This window comes from Chelonia mydas, chromosome 2, assembly GCF_015237465.2.
Source record: "Chelonia mydas isolate rCheMyd1 chromosome 2, rCheMyd1.pri.v2, whole genome shotgun sequence".
NCBI lineage: Eukaryota > Metazoa > Chordata > Testudines > Cheloniidae > Chelonia > Chelonia mydas.
The window spans coordinates 244,607,008-244,630,267 of record NC_057850.1 but is presented as its reverse complement, the minus strand read 5'-3'; the positions used below and the strand labels follow the sequence as shown (position 1 = coordinate 244,630,267).

The 23,260-nt window shown below is 41.2% G+C and overlaps 1 protein-coding gene across 7 annotated transcripts in view; it reads left to right on the top strand.

Moving 5' to 3' along the window:
• The window catches only part of DPP6 (dipeptidyl peptidase like 6), an 812,601-nt gene that overhangs the window by 734,182 nt on the left and 55,159 nt on the right, over positions 1-23,260 (top strand). For all 7 annotated transcript variants that reach the window (XM_037891092.2, XM_037891091.2, XM_043541565.1 and 4 more), the window contains 6 exons: positions 4,592-4,715; positions 5,628-5,666; positions 10,987-11,094; positions 11,751-11,842; positions 16,361-16,408; positions 18,615-18,733. In XM_037891092.2, the coding sequence (XP_037747020.1) occupies positions 4,592-4,715; positions 5,628-5,666; positions 10,987-11,094; positions 11,751-11,842; positions 16,361-16,408; positions 18,615-18,733 (530 nt within the window). The remainder of the gene's footprint in view (positions 1-4,591; positions 4,716-5,627; positions 5,667-10,986; positions 11,095-11,750; positions 11,843-16,360; positions 16,409-18,614; positions 18,734-23,260) is intronic.

Sequence of the window (23,260 nt, the reverse complement as noted above, 5' to 3'; positions counted from 1 at the left end):
TCAGTATAAATAAAGCTAACGCACACGCAATCGATTCACTTAGATATATGCAGTCAGTGGCGCTTCCTGGTGTGCTGGGGGATCTTCTTAGTGTGGGGTTCTCCTCAAAGGAACTGGAAGAGCTAGTAGTAAAAATGCAAATTATTTTCCATGGGAATTTTAAGAAATTTTCTTTTTTTCCTCCTGAAGTTTCCCCCCCCCTCAAAATTATTTTTTACATCAAAAAACCAAAATTGATCAAAGACAAAGTTTTAGTTTCCAAATACTGTTTTTGTTAAAATTTTTCAGGTTTTGGTAAAAACAACTGGCTTTCAAAACTTGAAGACTGAATATTTTTATCAAAACAGAACAATGTTACCAAAAAAAATAAATAAATTGTCACAGAAAATTTTGGTGTCTGTTTTTTGTTGAAAAGCCAGAAAATTTGGACCAAAATAAAAATATTTTGTTGTTGCAAAGCAAGCTCATCACAAAAAAAAATATTTTGATGAAAAATATTAAACCAGCTGTAGCAAGTAGCCTGATCAATCAGCTAGTCATCCTGGGAGCACGGTAATGGTCCCATCTCCTATCTGCCCCATAAGTGTGCCTCAGTGGTGCATTACAAGAGCAGACACTTGAGTGCAGAGACTGCGATTGCATCTGGCCCTTGCACAGGTCATCAAAAAATAAACTAAGAAAGGAGCCCAGTCACTAGAATCTGAGGTAGGAACTGACTGCACATGCTTTGAGATCACAAAATGGAAGGTTGTGTGCCATTTTGCCAGGCAAGATTTCACCGTTTTTTGTGATGGCTGACATTCCTATTATTAAGTGCACGCACAATTTGGATTTTAGATTCCTAGCTGCAAACCATACATGTAGTTATGGGAATGTAAATGTCTCATGATGAAACAGTGAGATGATTTCTGCTATGAGAAGCAATGTGATCCTCTTCAAAGGGGTCCATATATTTCCTGAAAGACTTCTAAGCCTTTCAGGAGAATTTCCTGTGAGAACAAATGAAATTCATTATTATTGTTGTTTATTACTATTCCATCTGTATTACAATAAAGAATCGGGGGCCCATTGTGCTGGGTGCTGTGCAGACAATAGTAAAAAGGTGATCCCTCCCCTTGTGAGCTCACAATCTAGGATTGTGATAGGATGGACTAGGTGGATAAACAGACAAATGTCAGGTGGGGGACTCAATAATGCAAGTGGAGAAATGAGGAATCCTCAACACTAAAAAGGAGTTTCAGTTTGCCACTTGCCTAGTTGCTAAGTAAGAGGAAGTATGATCCAGTGCTTAGCATGGGACTTTGAAGACCTAGGGCCAATTCCATGCTCCACTACAAACTTCCTGTGTGACCTTGAGCAAGTCACTTGGTCTCCTTGTATCTCAGTCCCCCAACTGTAAAATGGGGACAATAGCATTTCCCTACCTCACAGGGAGGTGCTCAGATACTACGGAAATGGAGGCCACATAAGTACTTAGATTGCCAGCTGGTCGTGTTCTGTAGGCAATGCGGCAGAGATAAGTGATAGGGAGGGAATTTGAGGTTGCACTCCCATCTTCATTTTTTGCAAGGGAGACAATATTGGACCTGAACTAATACGTGTAGTTTCTAAGCTAAGAGCTTTAGTTGTTACATCCCAGCCAGCTTGTGTGACATCAAAATTTAACATAGAATCATAGAATATCAGGGTTCAAAGGAACCTCAGGAGGTCATCTAGTCCAAACCCCTGCTCAAAGCAGGACAAATCCCCAACTAAATCATCCCAGCCAGGGCTTTGTCAAGCCTGATCTTAAAAACCTCTCAGGAAGGAGATTCCACCACCTCCCTTGGTAACCCATTCCAGTACTTCACGACCCTCCGAGTGAAAAAGTTTTTCCTCATATCCAACCTAAACCTTCCCCACTGCAACTTGAGACCATTATTTCTTGTTCTGTCATCTGCTACCACTGAGAACAGTCTAGATCCATCCTCTTTGGAACCCCCTTTCAGGTAGTTGAAAGCAGCTATCAAATCCCCCCTCCTTCTTCTCTTCCACAGACTAAACAATCCCAGCTCCCTCAGCCTCTCCTCATAAGTCATGTGTTCCAGCCCCCTAATCATTTTTGTTGCCCTCCGCTGGACTCTTTCCAATTTTTCCACATCCTTCTTGTAGTGTGGGGCCCAAAACTGGACACAGTACTCCAGATGAGGTCTCACCAATGCCGAATAGAGGGGAACAATCACGTCCCTCGCTCTGCTGGCAATGCTCCTACTTATACAGCCCAAAATGCTGTTAGCCTTCTTGGCAACAAGGGCACACTGTTGACTCATATCCATATCATGTCCCCCTGTATCCTATCCCTCCAGCGTATCTACCACTCCTCCCAGTTTAGTGTCATCTGCAAATTTACTGAGGGTGCAATCCACGCCATCCTCCAGGTCATTAATGAAGATATTGAACAAAACCGGCCCCATGACTGACCCTTGGGGCACTCCACTTGTTATCGGCTGCCAACTAGACATGGAGCAAATGATTGCTACCCGTTGAGCCCGATGATCTAGCCAGCTTTTTGTCCACCTTATAGTCCATTCATCCAGCCCATACTTCTTTAACTTGCTGGCAAGAATACTGTGAGAGACCGTATCAAAAGCTTTGCAAAAGTCAAGGAATAACATGTCCACTGCTTTCCCCTCATCCACAGAGCCAGTTATCTCATCATAGAAGGCAATTAAGTTAGTCAGGCATGACTTCCCTTGGTGAATCCATGCTAACTGTTCCTGATCACCTTCCTCTCCTCAAAGTGCTTCAAAATTGATTCCTTGAGGACCTGCTCCATGATTTTTCCAGGGATTGAGGTGAGGCTGACTGGCCTGTAGTTCCCTGGATCCTCCTTCTTCCCTTTTTTAAAGATGGGCACTCCATTATTTACTTCAGATTCTCAAAGGGATTTACAGAAAAATGCTCCAATCAACAATTTGTCCTAAATGAATAGTTACTCTTGCTTTTTTAATATTTTTGTTTATAGTTTACTTGTTGCCAAACCTGCTGCTGACTGTCATTTTTTTAAAACAATTTAATTTTGCGTGACTGTTTTCCCCCCACCTAGGGAATGTGCTACTGCTGATACTGAGTAAAATCACAATTTACTTCAGCCACTGAATTTCCAGGACACTATTACCTTGCCCAAAGGTGCCCTGTCTTCCAGCATTGTGCATGCAGCTGAACTCGTTCGTTTTTTCCCCAGCCAAATTCATGCTCTAAATATTGCTGAAAGCTACAAAATTAATTTCCAGCTTGTTATTTTGCTAGACAAACAGATCGTTGTTGCTTTTGCCCTTTCTCTGCACTATGTATGGGAATTGTTGCCAGAATACTCTCTAGTGACACAGCACATTAATCCCAATGAGAGCAACAACTCCTTATACATATCTTATAGCAAACAAATGAACTCATAAAATTTTTATAGACTGCACACTATGAAAAGTCATTGTATTATAATTTAAAGGTGCTTTTGGCCCACACTCCTCCAGTATATTATTGTATCTCTACATTTGTCAGTTCAGCAAGAGTCTCGCCCTTTAGATTAATCCTTCTGTGACTGAAGATGGAGAGTTGTGATTGCTACCACTAACTGGCTAAGAATTTGCACTTCCTATTATAGTTATTTGTTTACACATCTCCTCCATTCCACCCCAGCCTGCTTGTTTGTATCATCCAGTTGTTGCACCTTGTCTTTTATAAGCTCATTGGGGCAGGGACTGTCCTTTATTATATGTTTGAATAGCACCTTGCACAATGGGACCCAACCTGGTTGTGTTCCCGAAGAGTGATCGTAATGTAAATGATTAGTAATAAGAAGATGGTGACAGAGGTTGTGGGCCAGGTTCTGATGTAAACTGGTGCAGCTCCATTGACTTCTTTATACAAATCTTTGCTGTGCTAAACACCTACAGTCTGATTTTCCACTCCGTAAAACTAGTTTATTTTCAGCATGGCTCCACTATTAAGCCACTATAGTTTCATACTGGTTGTAGAGGTCTGTTTGAATGGGGGATTAATTTGTTCTTTAACTGAGTCAGACCTCTTGGGCCAGAGTCCCCAGAATCTATAAACCATCTCTTTCTATTTCTCCCCAGACCCTAACAGGCATTTTAACTAATATGCATATTTAGAGGCCAGTAGTTCTATATGAGAGTGGAAATAGTCCATGTAATTTGTTTGTTTGGTCACGTATGCTTGAATATGTAGCCCAATGCACTTTCCACCCATTCTTGGGAGGTTCTGAATAACATGTGTGGTGCTGTGTTGGTAGATCTGACCCCTCTATTTGCACAGCTGGCAAGCAGAGTGGGAAGTTGCAGGTACATGCATAGCCCCAAAAATGCCATTTTCAGGTGTTCATATGAATGCATAACTAGCCCTAGGAAGATCAAGACAGAGATGTTCTAATAACAATAGACTTTTCCTTTCCTGTCCATTCATAGTACGATCCACAAACCCCAGTGATCTGCTGAGCTGCAAAATCTTGTGGCATTAATATCTCTTGCACGTACTTTAGTGATGTAAGTGATCACTGCGGCAATACTAGCTGAGTGCATTTACATGTTTCCAGGGACTACTACATAACCATGGTGAAATGGGCAACTAGCACCAAAGTGGCAGTAAATTGGCTGAACAGGGCACAGAACGTTTCTATCCTGACGCTGTGTGATGCTACCACTGGAGTCTGCACAAAGGTAGGAAAGACACTTAAAAGAAGATTGTTTGACCTTCCGTATTTGTAATCCCCCTGGGGAGAATATCCTTCAGTTCTTTTATCTGAAAGTGGGTCACCGGACACACAGTACTTTATGTATAGATAGAATATAAGAGATGTATACAATATTTACTGTGCAAGGGGTATGGGCTGATTGTGGCCCCGTACAGAAAAGCTAGGCACAATCCAGTTCTAGCTGTACAATATATATGTGTATTTATATATAGGGGGAGAGAATGTAGGTGCATTCTCTGTCACACACACACTCACTCACACACACACCCCTACTATTTTTAACTTGGGTGTCCTTTTTAATATCTGAGCTCAATAGAAATATACATGGGTTTGTCTATACATAGTTTTGTACCAATTTAGTTAAATTGCTGCAATTCCCTCATGTGGGCACTTTTATACAGACATGAAGACATGTATATCACTATAGTTTGTTTCAGTACCAACATATAAACAACTTTTAACTGGTATAACTACACCACACTATGGGGATGCACCAATTTAACTAATTCGGTTTTTGAACTAGTATAGTTAAAGTCAGTGCAAACACTATGTGTAGACAAGGCCCCACACAAAGTTGCTGGGAACAGTGTAACAACAACTAAATTGCTATCTTTCTTTAGGGAGTAATGTATCTGTTGGGTTCCTTTTTCTGTCAGTAGGATAACATGCCTTCCCATATGCTCTCTTGCTTGTTTATCAGAGAGAAAAAATAGAGGACAAAAAGAGCAGCCCAAGATTACGTTCTGAAACAGCATGCTTGAACAGTTTCTCGCTGCTTGTTCACCCCTGTTCAAATTCAGTCAAACTGCTTTCTGCACCGATGAACAAAATGTAACCTGTGCAAATTACGCTCTTTAATTATGTCCTTTCATTTTAGAAACATGAAGATGAAAGTGAAGCCTGGCTACACAGACAGGTAACAGTGATCTTCTCTTCGTGATTATATTTTCAAATGTTTTTTCCCCCAAGAGAAAAAGCTTATTTTTGGATCTCCAAGTGGTACTTTGATATCATGATGGTTCATATTATAGAAGGAATTTTCTTAACAGAATATACAAGCTCTTCTTGTTGAAGTAAGGGGCATCTTCACCTAATGTATCTGAGACGCCCTCTTACATAGCAGACCACAGTGGCTGGAAACATAATTCCCAGCATATGTTGAACTTGAATTTAAGGAACCTGAAAAACAAGTGTTGGGCGAAATTCACACAGCACACAGTCTGTCCCCTAGTGAAGTCCCTGATTAAGCCTTATTTTGGGGCTTACATTGGATTTAAGTTGTGTATTGGCCTTTTGCTGGCCCTCCGCACAGGGTAAATTCTACCTATTGCCGTTAAATGATCAAAAGTCAAATTTTCAGAAAGGATCCAAGTGACTTAGGAGTCGTAAGTCCCATTTTCAAAAGTCACTTAAATGTTTAGGAGGCAAAGGGTAAAATTTTCAAAAGCACCTAAGTTGTGTTTTAAAATCAAAGTGACTTAGTGCCTAAGTTACTTTTGAAAATGGTACTTAGGCTCATAAGTCTACACTACGCACCATTTCTGGCAGCATGAAAGGTATGTGTAGCTGCACAAGTCAGTGAAAGGCTCTGGCAGAGGGGAGGCAGCAGGGAAAGGCTGAGCCTTCCCTCATTGCGTCCCCCATTTCAGAGCCTTTCCCCACTGCCTCCCTGCTGCCGAAGTCTTTCCTCATTGATGGAATCTTTACCCTGGCAGGGAAAGGCTCCAGCAGTGGAGAAATGATGGAGTCCTTCCCTGCTGTCAGAATCCTTACTTTCAGCAGGAGTCTTTTCCTCCAGCAGGAAATAGTTATTATATGAACGTTATAATGTTCTGTAGATAGCCCTTACCTAGCTCCAGCGAGACACTCATTTCCAGGAAGCAAGGGCGACAATCAAAGTGAGAAATTCATTCTGTAGAGAAAGCAATGGGAAAAGCAGGTACCTCTGAAGGCTGGTTTTCAATGAGTTTCAGTCGTGGTTTATTTACCTATTTCTTGTAAATATAACTTTGTCTTAAATTTAACTTTTTTAAATAGGCAAGTGGAATCCAGGGTGAAATCCTGACTATATTGACTTCACTGGGACCAGGATTTCAAGCCAGGAGTTTTACATAGAGAGAGAGAACTGACAACACCTCCTACTTTGGCTGAACATAGATCTACCCCTGATTTTGTTCCCCTGGGGTTGCACTCTTCACACCAGTCCTCCTATTTCCATAGCTGCCTCAGCTCAGCCTTGGTCCTATAATGAAGAATGTTGTTGTGTGTTACAGTGAGATATTGAAAACCTCATTCAACCTCCCTTGTTCCCATCACCATGGCAAGATGGCCCTAGCAATGGTTTTCTCATAGGTAGTTAGTATGCAGCATCAGTTACATTTTTCAATAACACCAGTACTCTGGGAACCTTACAAACAAGTTTGGCTTTTTAATCCTTTACGCTCAACCTTCAGTGAGGATTTTGTATTTAGAACCAATGAAGGATAAAAAATGCCTAGCTACCTTGGACTTCATTTCTGCTGCACTGCTATCGCCTTCAAGTTCCTAGTGACCATGGTGCGCAGCAGGGATAGAACTCAGAGCCTCATGATTCACAAGCATAGGACCCTTCTGCCTGAGCTAAAGGGGAATCCCTGTCTGGTGTGAGCAGCATGGGGCTAATGGCACTTAGTTGAGCAGTTCTGATTCCATCCAGTGGAGAGCAGGGATACACATAGACAACACATACTATTCGCAAAAAGAAAAAGAGTACTTGTGGCACCTTAGAGACTAACCAACTGGTTAGTCTCTAAGGTGCCACAAGTACTCCTTTTCTTTTTGCGAATACAGACTAACACGGCTGTTACTCTGAAACATACTATTCGGTTAATCAGAGTATTTATGTCGTGTTCTAATATTGTTGGGGGTGGACCCTCTGGCCTCAGAGATCGACATCGGAATGTTGAACCCAACCTCACAGATCAGTGGGGGAAAAGGAGGCTCAAGGAGTGGGGATTCTGGTCCCTTAGCTTCGGGGATGAAATTGGTACGGGAGGGAGGAAGCTGGCTCCCATAGCTCCAAGGATAAGCAGGGATGGGGGTGGTGAGGTAGCTTGCCATGAAAGGGGGATGGTTCTCACTGACATTAAACCAGAATACAAACATTTCAGCAAATCCCCCAAATCCACAATCTCACTGAAAGGTGAACTGCAAAGGGTTAAAAAGCGACACTCATCTGTGAGAGTCCCATACCATCGCTGTTACGGAAAGCTGCCATTCTTGGCAAGCAAATAATTTATGGGGCCATCATTCTGGGAATTAGGGAGATACTGTATATATCCAACAAAAATGAACATCTCGCTGAAACCCACATGACGAAATTATTCATTGTGGGACCCGGGGTCAACTGGGTCAAGCAGACAAATAGCAGGATTGTCCTGAAGAGGGTAAAGGGAGCGGGGAGGGCATCACAGGAGTTATAGGAGATGGACGGGGTAGTTCAGATTATCTGTTTCTGTGTGAAACTCCTAGACCCTTTGCCTATAAAATGAACAAGAGCAAATTCATTCAAAACAAAACTATATGTATCAATAAATAAATACACATTGACCCTTACTTAAACCAGCTTTCAAAGCTCCCTGCTTTTCTCCACTCATCTCTATGCAGAATTATTATAATTAGTTAGTATGGTAGCACCTAGAGGCCACAGCTAAGATTGGAGCCCCATTGTGCTAGGCACTGTACACAGAAATAATAGGAGATAGTCTTTGCACCAAAGGATTTGCGGTCTAAAGAGACAAAGGGTGGGAGGGAAAGACAGAGGTGAAGTATCTTACTTGAGGTCACACAGCACATCAGTGGCAAACCAAGGAATGGAACCTCACTCTCTCAAGTCCTGGTCAAGGTCCCTGTCCTCTGGTTCGCCCTGCCTCTTAATGAATCAGTAAATTCTTCCTCCCCCCAGTTAGCCTTGCTTCCTGAAAATGGTTGCATCCAGAGTTAATTTTACTTTTTATTTTCATCTGCACCATGCTAATTTTTCTTTCAATGCCAATTTTAGTATTTTTATACTAGACTGTGTGAACCTAAAATGCATTTCCTTCCGGTTCATTTTTTCTCTTTATATTAATAAGATGAAAATACTGCACACATCAGCTTTAACTCAGGCCAGGTTTGTTTTCAAGATCCTTAGTGCTGCTCTATACAGTATGAAGATTATATCCCCAAAATCTCTGTCCCAGTGGCCTCTTTTTGTGTGTGTCCATACTGAGTCTCTGCAACACAACTACAGGTTCTTAAAAAAAACTGACTATATTAAGGGAGTTTTTCCATCAGCAGATGCAACAAACAGACCACTCATAACCTCAGAGGAGTACTGATGAAGATCAGTAATCATTTGTCTGATGTATGACTTTTCTCTGTACCTGGAAATAGATTCAAGTAATCTGTTAAACCAGTCTGTACAAAGTCTACTTCCACTGCCAAGAGAAATGCTGCTACAATAGTACAAATTTGTATAAATAGTACAAATTCTGTACCTTTCTTGATTGGTACAGCTCTATTGACTACAATCGAAGTGTGCACCAGCATAGAATTTGGCCCATGGTGTGATAGTAGTTTGCCAGTGGTTTTTTTAATCTTCTTAGCATAACTCTGGAAATAATCATATAGATTTCATACTTAAAGTTCTAGAAACTATAAGAAGCAGGTGAGACTTATTTCATGAAATTTTGCCAAGCGAGAGATGGTCGTACTTTTACAATCTTCTAGACAGGTAAGGAAGGAAAAATAAAAGGAAACCTGGCAGGTTAGGCCCAAAATTTAGACTTTGTAAATCTAACACTAATAGAAAGTGAAATACCCAATGAATGATGAGGAACAAAGTAAAATAAAGCAAGAATGCTGTTGCAGCATTAAAAAAATTTAAAGGATTCCTTTGTTGTTAATGCAAATAATTAATCTATAACATTAAAACAATCCCCAGTATGATCAACTTATTATTATTGATCTTGGTTGGTTCTGCTTGGTGTTTTGACATGTGTTAAGAATGAGACCAGAATATCTGCCATGGCAGATGTGTCCATTGGGTGGCTGGTGGAACACACAAGGGCCTTACTGAAAGAATTGCTCCATTGAACAGTACTCAGAGAGGGGGAAACTTATGGGACTTAACAGCATACTGAATATGCAAAGAGTGCCCCAGGATAGACAGGGATGGTGGAGCCTTGTTCGTACTCTAAGCAACATCTGATGGCGTGGGAAGGAAGGCTTCAGATTCTTCCTAAATTCATTTGATATGCACTTTTGGGAGATTAAATTTTGTACTTTAGTAACCAGCCTTTCTGCCAGTAAGAGCTAGAACAAAGGAGGTGCAACCAGCCGAATGCCATGATATATCGAGCTAATGATTTTTGCCACCCTCAGGGACCATATATATCAAAGTCTTCTGCATTCCCTTGTAGTCTACTACACAACTATCTCCCCCAACAGAAAGGTCCCAGCCGCTCATGGATTCCTACAGCAGAAAAGAAAACAAAACAGTCTTCAGAAAAGAACTAGTTGCTGCCCTGCAGTGTTTGATTTCCATGCACAGCACCTTGTCTCTCTCTGACTGAAAGTTGCAATAATGGGATGAAAATCAATCACTAGGTTCACCTGGGAACCTTGAAGCAAAGACAGTTTTAAAAGACCTTCTTTCTTTTTATTTTTTCGCCTCCTCCCTCTTCCCCCTCCTCCCCCCCGGGTAAATAATTTTGTGAATTAATCATCTGTGAGAAGGTAGGGAAGGAGACAGGACTTAGACTCTGAAGTACAGGTTGGTGATGTTTCTTTAAGAAAATGTATGTGGAATGATACACAGCCCAGTGCAGTTTTTCCAGCTGAGTAAACAAGATTTGCTAGGCACACACTGCTAAGTCTATGTTTATTAAAACGCTTCATTCCTGTTGCCCCCAAACAAACTTCTCTGGAGGCATATAGGTTTTTTCTGCTTTGCAAATGGGGATTGCCTTTGAAGCCAAGAATGCTGCCTTACTGTCTGTCTCCCTTTAATTCCACAGGAGGCTAGCTGAAAGATGACTGCTTCTCAGGGGATACAAAAACAAGGGTTTTCAGAATTTCAGGGCTCATTTTTCCCTGTTTTGAGGGGGCTGTTTCTTTGTTTTAGGTGGTTGTTAGAAGTCCTCTGTGGACAGTTTTAAAAAACACCAAGAAGCCCAAACTAGTGAAAATTAAACCCGCTCAATTGACATTTACAGAATGAAGAGCCAATCTTTTCCAAAGACGGACGGAAGTTTTTCTTCATCCGAGCCATTCCTCAGGGGGGGCGAGGAAAGTTCTACCATATTGCCATGTCATCGTCACAGGTGAAACAACCATTATTATTCTTTTTACTGCTGACTAGAACATTCCATGAACATAAGACCTGTGTTTAGACCCAAGATATGTCAAGGTGTCTATAGAGAATTTGAATCCCTCTGTCCATAAGGATGAATACCTTAACTGTGCTAAATGCTAGTAGCATTTCAAGCATAGGAGAAACAAGAGTTTCAAGTGATGCAGTTTGCTTAGATTTATAATTAAAAGGTCTTCACATTTCAAGTAAAATTCAAAGAATGTCACTTTTGGGTTTTTTTAAAACAAGCTTCTCCTCCATTATTCCTAAATAAGTGGCTCTCTGCACAATCATCTGAGGTTATTATCCAGAACCCATGGGCAGAAGAGGATCACAGGAAAGGACTTGAATCTGTATTCTTTATGCTGGGCCTAATTAATTCCATTATCATCAATGGAGTTATGCCAGAGATTAATCTGATTCAGTATATTTAAGTGTGTCTGCAAATTCATAGCAATACAGTACTTTGGGGGAATCACAAATTAGTGATTACTTTTAACAAGTCATGGAGGAGTCTTGAGGGCATCATGTTTTGAGAAATAAAAAGAGAGGTTTTTTAGTCGTGTTCAAGTGTCGTCTTTTCAGAAAAAAGAAAACACACTTTTTTCTTTTTTTTTTTTTTGGCAGCCCAATAGCAGCAGTGATAACTTACAGTCCATTACATCTGGTGATTGGGATGTGACAAAGATTCTGGCATATGATGAAAAGAGGCATAAAATGTAAGTAAAGAAGTCGGTGTAAGTAACAAACCAAACAGGCTTTCATCTTTTAGTTCTGGCTCTAGAGTTAGCTAGTCTACAGTAGCCATCTTGAAAGCATCAGAAGTGTGTGTGCATGAACAGCTAGATGTACAGACAGCAAGAGAGGGCTGTCTACGTCTGTTCGTGGCTTAATCTCTAGTTTACAATCTAGTGTTTCAATGAAGTCTTGCCTTCGTTTGTTCCCTCCCCTACCACTGACTTTGTGTGTTTAATAATCAATCTCATTTTGATATTTGACACACAGAAAGAAGCCTGGTTTACATATATATATATGTGTGTGTATGCTTGTGTGTGTGTGTGTGTTGCTATGTTTCTTCATCAACAACATTTGATACAAAATTTGAAGAGAGAGTTCTGTGTTCTGTGTTGGATGGCTTTGCTCTTTTAGTCCTCCTAGTCTTGGAAAAAATTCTGTTTGACACACACGAAAACTATTGTAATGAACAAACATTTTTGCTCGGTAAACTGCCATCTTGTTTTTACAGTTTCCCTCATTTTCACCTTGATCCTTTGTTAGTGATGTTCCAGTTCTTGCTGTGCTTCCCATTGTCCTAAATCTCAGCAAAATACCATAGAAGAAAGCACTCTGAAAGGGTTTCCAGTTCACATTGTATGGAGTTGCTCTTTCAGGCAAAGTTTCAATGAGATGCAAGATGCTGAATTCTAGACTTCTTAAATTTAAAATGATCTATTATCTCCAGCACTATCCCTCATTGGCACTAAATAGCTGAGTCAAAAGGCATTAGCCCATCCCAAACACTGAATGATAATTAAGGGCCCAATTCTGGAAGGAGCTAAAAATGCCCACAGTTTCTGTTGACTTCAGTGTGAGCTGAGGGCTAAGCTGGCATAATTACTCACATTTCAATTTTAACAGCATGTGATATTTGTGGTTTGACTGCACAATGTGCGAAATCTACATATCCAAGTAAGCCCAGTTTATAGGAAATAGACCTGCTGGATTGGGTACGCCAGCCATTATGTTATTCAGTCCTCCTCTCCCACCCCCCACTAAAACAATATCTGCTCCTGTGGGTCATCACCACCCTTGTAAAGCTTATGGCCTTTGGCCCCCATGGAGATATCAACCTTGACTTTGCACTCTGAATTGAAGTTGGCCACCCCTTGCATATCCAGCTAATTCACGGACTGAAACAGTAATGATGACCTCAGAAAGCTGGTGCTTTCACTACTTATCACACAGAAATGGAGCTGGCTAGAGTGTCTCTGTGGAGGGCTTGTCTACACTGGCAATTTACAGCGCTGCAAGTTTCTCGCTCAGGGGTGTGAAAAAACACACCCCTGAGTGCAGCAAGTTTCAGCGCTGTAAAGCGTCAGTGTAAACAGCTGTGCTCCCAGCGCTGGTAGCTACCCCTCTCGTGGAGGTGGTATTTTTTAGAGTGCTGGGAGAGCTCTTTTCCAGCACTCTGCTGGGACTACACAAGCCATGTTAAAGTGCTTTTGTTGCTAGTGTAGACCAGCCCTTAGACAATGACATTCCTCTCAAGTCAAGGCTATATCTTCCCTAATGGTTGGAATCCCCTCTTCAAGCTGAGGCTCTCAATGGGTTTTTCAGGTGCCTGAAGCCACATAGCTGTTCAAAGAATCATAAGTGATCAAATGTTTTGGGAAGAGGGGTGGGTTGCTTTTTTAAAATCTCTAGATAAAAAAAAATCTATTTAAAGGTACGGTGCACTGTAAAGCTTTATACCTTGTTGGGGTAACTTTTCTGTGGTGAAAAAAGAGGTCAAGTTTTCTTGCTTCATATCACTTAAGACCACTTTTATTTTGTATAGTATGTATTCCTCACATATTACACATATTATTATTTTAACACACTGACTTATTGCATACTTCTTTACAAGCAATTACAATATTATGTATAATATATAGAGGTAACAAAGCTTCCTTAATGAGTCCTTGGTTTTGCTTATTCAGTGGATGCAGTAATTTTGCTGCTATCTTCTATTGAAATGCTTGGTCATGTTCCCACAGCATTTCTATATCAGCTTGGTTTCTGAGAGACACACCAATTTTAAACAGTCCGCTTCCTCTGGCAATTCTATTAAGTTTCTTTTGGTGTAGTTGCCCTCCCACTTGGCAGTCTTATGCATTCTAAAGTGTACATTTTTGTTTAGAAACTTTTTTCAACAGTTTTTAACTATATTGCACTAAATTTTAGTAGGCATAATTCTTTAGGTAGACCTACAGACCTGTAAAATGTAATAACACTGACACATACATAAAATGAACATTTTTGTACAATATTTCCTTAATAGGTCTTAACCCTAAACCCTTTGGACCTATTTTTAGTCTAAGACATTTTAATCTTTTTTTTTCTTACAAAACTCCACCATATAGTTTTTGTTTTTACTCTCTTAGTAAAATGTATTTTATACCACAGATAAACAGAACTTTTGAATAGGATTTCTATAGTTGGAGGTTTTGTCATGTTTTTGAATGGCCACTGCACCATTCAAAGTAGCTCTTTTATTCATAATTAATAACTTGTTAAAAGAAAAGAGAACTTGGATGGTACTTTCAAATAGGTTTTTGGTGATTGGGCTTCACTACTTATATTTACTGCAACACTCCCCAACTATTTAATTGCCCCAAAACTCTGCAGTGTTCATTTGTGCAAAAGATACTTTTAACTTCACACTCTGTCCTTAAATCACTTACTTATTTTCCAAAGTGACACATTTCTCAGCTGAATTCTTTCAGCAGCTCTAAACTTATTTTTTAATGTTTTTTCCCACTTGTTTCTTAATGTAGTACACTTTGCTTGCAAAGCTGTGCTCGCTAAATACAGTCCGTGAAGGATGGCTGCTTTTTACTTTGGATTTATGCAAATAGGTAAAAGATATTGTTTTCTCCCTGACCTTTCAGGAATCATTTCCATTTAGTTTATTTCCTTCTTTACAACTTTCATTTGCTTTTAATGCCTTTTACACTCATCCCTTAAAATGGCACATTTCATTTGTAAAGTTTTAGCCACGAGAAATAATCCACGTGAAACTTCTGTCTTGATTCGGGTTTTCTTTACCTTAGGGAAAAAAGAAACTAAATACTATTTTTTCATGGCTGCCAATGGGTCCTATTTTTTAACATTTCAGTGGCATTCAACAGACCTCTACTGTTCTCTGACAAGTGTTCTTTTACATAGGTACTGAAAGTAACTCTCTAATGTCCACTTTTATTTTGTTTTAAAAATGCCTCGTTAGACTGCACAGCATATGCCTTATGTATCTCTTGGTGCTCTTCCAGCCCATTCTTTTCTCTCTCAAAATTTCCCACATAATGGTTAGCTATTTTACTTCTCTATGCAGGGCTTTTATTTCCTGGATTAGTTCCTGCAATAACAAGCTTTTTGCTTCTCCTTTCTGCATTTTTTATTTAGCACTATTCGTTGGCGTTCCTTTTCCACCCAGTCTCCCCCAGTACCTCTCTGGGAAATCCATAAGATTTGCCCTTAGATTTAACCTACTCCTCTGGTGCCCTGGAAACCACCTCAAATTTAAAGCCTTCCAATGCCATTGCTAAACTGATGGTTTGTGATCCTTGACAGTAAAGTGACTCCTATAATAAACTGTATGTTACTTGCTCAAGATGAATGGATCCGATCTGAGTCCCAGCACCACTATGTTGGGGTTGCCTCTGAGACATCTTCCATTCAGTTCCCCCAGAACTCAGTTTGACTTTGGTCTTGACGCTTAGGTTCCTTTATTTGACATACAGAAAAGCTTCGCTGAGTTGATTAGACTTAAACGTAGAGGGTGGGTACAGGGTATACCACACAACCAAAGTTACACAGCAGCCCCCTTCCTTTATATACCTTTACACATTACATTGCATCAAATGTTTTGGGATTGGCTTGGTCACTTTGCTGGAACCAATCCCTGTACCGCATGCTCTGTCCATTCACTGTCCATGTACAACTCATTCTTTACTTCATCTTTAAGTTCCCGACTTATTGTATTCGTTGTTATCTTGTCCACTGTAAATGGCTCCCTGAGTGTTCCTCCCCTATCTTAGCTGGTAAAGACATTCTGCTTCCATTCCAACCTGCTGATCCATTTACCAGCCTAATGCTGTCTCCCAAGAAATGAGGCCTCACCCTTGTCCAATTACTCGTGTCAAGCCAAGCCTACATACCTGAATTCAGGGGGTTTTTGCATGGAGCATTTTTCCCTTGAAAATGTATCATGTATACTTCTGCACTGAAATATTTTTGTTTTTATTTTTAATTGCAGTGCAGTTTACAAAACATTTCCTTGATTCTGTGCTGAAGAGAGGTCCTTTCTGATTGGTTTTCTGATTCAGTGAAACGGAGAAGTCACATATCCTTGCAGTTTGCTTCACAAGATCAAGGAAATGTTCAAAAGATGGGCGTGAGGATGGAGATGCTGTTTAATAACATATTTGTAAATTCCCTTCCAAAACTCTATTTCTCACTACTGTACTTTGTATTTTTAGTTACTTCCTCAGCACAGAAGATTTACCAAGACGACGACACTTATATAGGTATGTTTTTCAGTTCTTTCATAGAGATCATTTTCCAGTTATCCCTCTATGAATGAGATCATGACAGAAGATGGATTGTGCCCATCATTACTGACATTGTTTATTCTCTGATTGAAGCTAAGGAATAAACATGAGCATGTCACCAAGTGGGAAAGAGGTTTGCAACCAAATATGAAATGCTTGAAATCTGAGCATTTTCTCATTTCATTGCCCATTAGAAATTGGTCCCATTCTAAAGCAAATGGCACATTAAAATGGAAACATTTTCAAACAAAATTGTTATGCACTGCAAAAAGTTGCATCATTGCATACATTTGTATTTTTCACAATCACGTTACTGTTTGTATGGAAATCTAACCAAACCACAGAAGTTCTGGTACTTGAAAATAGACAGAACAAAATTGCTGAACATTTGTGAATGTTTTTCTGCAATTTCATGTGGCTCCAATATGTTCTCAGTAGTGGTGTAATAGGTAAACAATGGTTAGCTTACGTACATGGTATCTATATTACAGCTAATAAATATGACACTGTGTGAGAAGGAAAAAGGAGTAAAGAACAAAAATTCCATCCTAGAAAATGCTTGTTTCAATTGCCAAGAGGCTTTAGGAATCCAGCCTTATTTTTTCTCATACAAGATTTCTAAGCACTGGAAAATGCACATTTATTAATTCTCACAACACCCTGGTCAGGAGGGAAGTATTATTATCCCCATTTTACAGATGAGGAAACAGAGGCACATACTGACAGTTAAGTTTGTTGTATTCCTCTCTTTTAACATCCTTCCTTCATCCCATCTTGTGGTATTTTTTCCTGCCTTGGAAGCATCCACAATGAAGGGAAGGGCCGTGCTAGCTTCATTTGATACGATATTGTCAGTATATTTACATCCTGCAGTATGATGTTATGTTTTTTTCTCTCAAGCAGGGAAGGGACTACAACAAACTGAATTGCCAGTCATTTAATTTTTTCCTTCATTCTTAAACCTCTGTATTTGCCCACTGCTGTCCACAGGGCTTTGTGAGAGTCTAGGGTATTTTCAGCATTTTTTAATTAAATAAATCATGCTGAGTCTGTTTGGGCCAGTCGTTTGTACTGGAGTGAATAAAATTCAGTGTGAAAGCTCAATTCAGGGAGAATTCTTCACAGGAAACAGTGGCACAATTTACATTGCTTCCACCTTGCCACACCCCACTAGCCTTTAAAGATAGCTCATGTAGTGAACTGATTTATGTAAATTGTCATAGCCCCATTGAAGTCAATAGAGCTATGACAGTTTATATCGGCTGAGGATCTGGCTCTCAGTTTTTAAATTCAGAGTTAGTGAGTCACACTGGGATTCCTCTCCTGAAGAAAAGTGTGAGCTGGAGAGAACGCAGGAACGGGAGCCAGCGACAACTGTGTGGTGACCCTAGCTCTGCCACTGACCGTTCCTGTGGTCTTGAGCAAGCCACACAGCTGCTCTGCTTCAGTTTTGCTATCTGTGAAATGGAGTAATAATCTTGACATGCCTCACAGAGGTGTTCTAAGGATCAGTTAGGTAATGTTTGTAAAGCATTTTGAAGTTGAAAAGTGCTATAGATGTGCTAAGTATTATTTATTATTTGTTAATAAATGGTAATTTAGTCTTTAACCAGCATAGTGCTCTTGAGCACACACACAGGTGAAATTGTGTACTTCAAAAACAAAGCAGGCAAAACATGATCTTTTCTTTCTACCTGGATGTTGTGGTTAACACTCCATGACCCACTCTTTGAATGCCAAGGGAGAGGATTGTCTATTAGGTAGCCACTAGCAAGTCAGAAAAACTGCCTTTTAAAGACAAGATCTCTAGTTCTCCTTTGTCTGCAATAAACATCATCTAGCATAGAAATAATCCCTAGTTTCATGTCTGTTCCCTGAATTAAAACGTGTTCCGTTTATATTGAAAGTTCAGTTGCATCCATCATTTTCTGGAAAGCTGTAGCATCTAACATAACTACCTGCCATGCACAAAAGCCATCAATACCCTTTAATATCTTTTCAATTCTGGCAACCGCCCCTTCCCCCCTCCCCCCCAACAATTTAGCAATTTAGAATGCCTCGTCTCTTAGTATAGCTGAGCAAGTTATGTTCCTTTTTTCTGGTGCAATGAAGTTTAAAAAATGTAGCTTCAAGATAACCCTCGCTCAATTGACCTTAATGTACTTGTATTAAACTTTTTCAGTGCAAACACAAATGGAAACTTCAACAGGCAGTGTCTGTCCTGTGATTTGATTGAAAACTGTACTTATTTCAGTGCGTCATTCAGTCACAACATGGAGTACTTCTTACTGACCTGTGAAGGTAAGTTTCTTTTATTATTAAGGATAGATTTTAGAGCAGGCAATAACCAAGCTCAGTATATACCTTCGAACTGTGACTAGCAGCACAAAAGTCTGTTGCCTTCATAGAATAGAATCATAGAATATCAGGGTTGGAAGGGACCTCAGGAGGTCATCTAGTCCAACCCCCTGCTCAAAGCAGGACCAATCTCCAATTAAATCATCCCAGACAAGGCTTTGTCAAGCCTGACCTTAAAAACTTCGAAGGAAGGAGATTCCACCACCTCCCTAGGTAACGCATTCCAGTGTTTCACCACCGTCCTAGTGAAAAAGTTTTTCCTAATATCCAACCTAAACCTCCCCCACTGCAATTGGAGACCATTACTCCGTGTTCTGTCATCTGGTACCCCTGAGAACAATCTAGATCCATCCTCTTTGGAACCCCCTTTCAGGTAGCTGAAAGCAGCTATCAAATCCCCCCTCATTCTTCTCTTCCGCAGACTAAACAATCCCAGTTCCCTCAGCCTCTCCTCATAAGTCATATGTTCCAGTCCCCTAATCATTTTTGTTGCCCTCCCGCTGGATTCTTTCCAGTTTTTCCACATCCTTCTTGTAGTGTGGGGCCCAAAACTGGACACAGTACTCCAGATGAGGCCTCACCAGTGTCGAATAGAGGGGAATATAATCCATTTTGCTTGATGATTTAAAAAAACACATTTTAAGGGGAAAAAGTCTTAATCCTAACCAAGGGCAATGGTTCTCTCTAATTCAGGCTTTAGTGATTTCCTTGATCCATTGTAGTGTGTTATATTGTGACATTATGAATTTAGTGACTGTTTATTTTGAAAGATTCTTTCAGTTTCAAATTCCTTGTACTTAAAATGGGAATACACCTGAACCAATAATCTCAACACAGAGGTAACTTTAACTGTCACTACTGGTCCAAGTTTTCTGTCCTTTTTTAGATAATTATATTTTTAAAGAAAATTGTTATCTGGGTTTGTGGGAAAAGATGGGTAGGAGGGATTTGAAGAAGTGGGGAGGTTGATTGGCCTACAGAATCAGAGCGTTGAAGAGATTGGGAGAAGGGTGTCACAGTTGTGTTTGACTTTAATAATGTTCTGTGTACTCAATACCTTTGAATTACCTTTTTAAAGACATATTAGGAATAAATGCAGAACTCTACAACTTTCTAATGCAGTCACCACTTAGTTCTACCAAATTACATATAAACGTAGGGCCAGATTGCAGGGCCCTTACTCACCTTGGTGAGCAATTACTTAAACCAGTAATCCCACTGAAGTGAATGGGGCTGCTTAAGTGAGTAAGCCAAAATGAGGAAGGACTTCACGATCTCTTTACTGTGGTTGCAGAGTAAAAAGGGTTCTTAATTCTGAGGAGTTTGTAATCCTATAGTAAACATGCAAGGACTAAGGGCCTGGTTTACAAAACCTCAGGCATCATGCAAATAGTATGTGTGTGTGTGTGTGTGTGTGTGTGTGTGTAAATATCCAGTTTGTGTGCACAGTCATGATGTAATTGTCCAAGTGCAGTCGGGTACCTTATTTTTTTTTAATGTCAGCAAGCTGTCAGTCAGGATGTGAATTGCGCCTTGTCTAACTGTAAAGCGCTTCTTGTGAGCCAAGAATTGTCATGTTATAATCAACTCCAAGGACAAAGAAATATTGAGGATGCTACATGAGGAAATAACCAGAAGCAATGTGATGAAACTGAGAAAGGGAACAGTTAGAATGAATATCAGGCAAAACTTACTGAGAGATATGTAAGGCTATGGAGTATTCTACCCGGGGAAGTGGTATAGGCCCCATAATTTATGACAGTTGTCATACGAGACTAGATTAAACATTAGAAAATACCCTGTAGGGAGCATCTCTGCACTGTCGGTGTGGTGAACTAAGTGGCCTCAGGGATAATTTCCACTTGTAATTTCTGTGAATCTATAACAATGGAAGATTTTTACACTGGAGTATAATTGACTGGAAAACGTATAGTAGTACAGTAAATACCATGTTGATCAGGTTTGTCTTTTGACAAGGAAAGCTGTGTACATTTTTTTTAAAGTGTCAGTTTCAAGACAAGCTATCAGTAATTGCTGATAACATTGCCCATTTTCCCTTTTTATAGAGGATAAATGTTTTAATACAATTAGAAGCACATGTGAATAACAAGATTATGGTTCTTATCAAACCCTAAGTGTTGATAAGTTCCTATTGCATTAGAGCCAATCTACAATAAGGCTGCTGTAATTCTTTGAGAGATTTATACAATTTATTAGAATATATGTCCCTACAGTAATAAATTACCCAAGTACAAAAGATCATCACTTTCAACTAAACAGCTCTGGACCAGCTCCACAGCTAGTGTAAGTCATCATAAGTCTATTTACTTCAATGGAGTTGTGCTGATTGACACCCACTGAGGATCTGTCCCTCTGTGTTCTAATTGTACAGTACTATGTTCTCAAAATGTAATCCCAATTTAAATGTAAAAGTCAGCCCTTAACTATGGGATCACCACTGACATCTCCATAATGAGATAGGCTGGGAAAATATATGCATATAAGAAAAGACAGGGGTCCCGATTTGGCTTTCCCATACATTGGTTTTAGATCAATGTCAGTCCACTGACGTCAGTGGAGTTACTCCTGATTCACACTACTGGAAGTGAAAGGCATATCAGGCCCTTTATTTTCAACCAGCGTACAAGGAAAACATTGTTTTGCAGCAGGTATGGGCAAAATATCAACAATGAGGCTTTGAGCTGTCTAAGATATGCTGAATATGTGGAGGCATTTCATAATTTAAGCTTTTTCTTTTGCAACGTATCCATCTACATTACACTTCATATTAAGTGGCACAGAGAGCTTGTTGGTCTTTATTTTCCTGTTACTCACAGTGGTGAAAATCAAAAGTAACTCCCTCAGAAGTCAGTGGAACAACACTAGTGTAAAACTGGTGTAAGTTAGAGGAGAATCTAGCCTCTTCTGTTCTATGAGTTTGAATAATATGAGAATTCTTTTTTCATGGTGCTTTGTCATAATTAGCATGAATCTGGCCCCGCTTCGGTATCCAAAATGTTTTTTTTATTGCTGCTGGATAGCTCAGATCCAGGGGTTTTGGAAGGAACTTCCTGATAAGTAAGTAGCCATACCTCCCTGTGTGTCCACGTATAAACATAGCCCACACAGACATAAAACTACTTAAATGAGCATGTTGGAGGAGCATTGCCTTTCCCCTCGTAGAGAGCTTTGAGGTTGACTCTGCAGCCAGCCACTTTTGAAGAAGAATGCAAGCGTCTTTCTAATGTCTTTGCCTGTCTACGCTTTCCAGGCTCCAGACATTTCTATGTTCCAGTTCTTGAGTCTAGATTATGCTAGTCACAATATGTTGCACCTGTCTACATCTATCCGTGACTAGTGATCAGTGGCACTACAGTGCAAGGGCCATTAAAAGTCCAGTCGGCGGCATCAGGGCTAAGGCAGGCTCCCTGCCTGCCCTGGCTCCACACAGCTCCCAGAAACGGCTGGCACATTCCTGCAGCCCCTAGGCACAGAGGCAATAAGGGGGGCTCCGTGCACTGCTCCCTCCCCCAGTGCTGGCTTTGCAGCTTCCATTGGCCAGGAACCGCGGCCAATGGGAGCTGTGGGGGCAGCACCTGCGGGGAGGGGTAACGCACAGAGCCCCTGGCTCTTGCATCTAGGAGCCGAACATGCCGGCTGCTTTGGGGAGTCACTCACAGCCAGGGCAGGAAGACCCTGCCATAGCCCCGCTGCACTGCCGACCAGGAGCCACATGAGGTAAGTGACGCCTAGCTGGAGCCCACATCCCGAACTGTCTCCCACACCCAAACCCCCTGTCCCAGGTTGGAACCCTCTCCCAGAGCCCGTATCCCACACCTCCAGCCCTCTGCCATACCCAAAGTCCCTCCCAGAGCCCACACCCCCTCCCGCACCCACCCACCCCCCCAGGTTGGAACACCCTCCTGCACTCCCGGAGCCCGTACCCCCTCCCACATCTCAACCCCAGCCCTGAGCCCCCCTCCACACCCAAACTCCCTCCCCGAGCCCACACCTTGCACCCTCTCCCGCACCCCAACCACCTGCCCCAGCTCTGAGCCCCTTTTGCACCCCAAACCCCTCATCCCCAGATCCACCCATGAGCCAGCATCCCCAGCCAGAGCCCGCACCCTCTCCTGCTCCCCAGCTCTGTGTCCGCTCCCGCACTCTGAACTCCTTGGCTCCAGCCCAGAGCCCCCTCCTTCACTGAAACCCCTGATCCCCAGCCCCACCCCAGAGCCTGCACCCACAGCCAGAGCCCTCACCCCCTCCCACACCCCAACTCCCTTCCTCAGTCCGGAGCCTCTGCCCACACCCTGAACCCCTCATTTCTGGCCCCACCCCAGAGTCTGCACCCCCAGCCAGAACCCTCACCCCCTCCCGCACCCCAAACTCCTGCTCCAGCCTAGTGAAATTGAGTGAGGGTGGGGGAGAGCGAGCGACAGAGGGGAGGATGGAGTGAGTAGGGGCAGA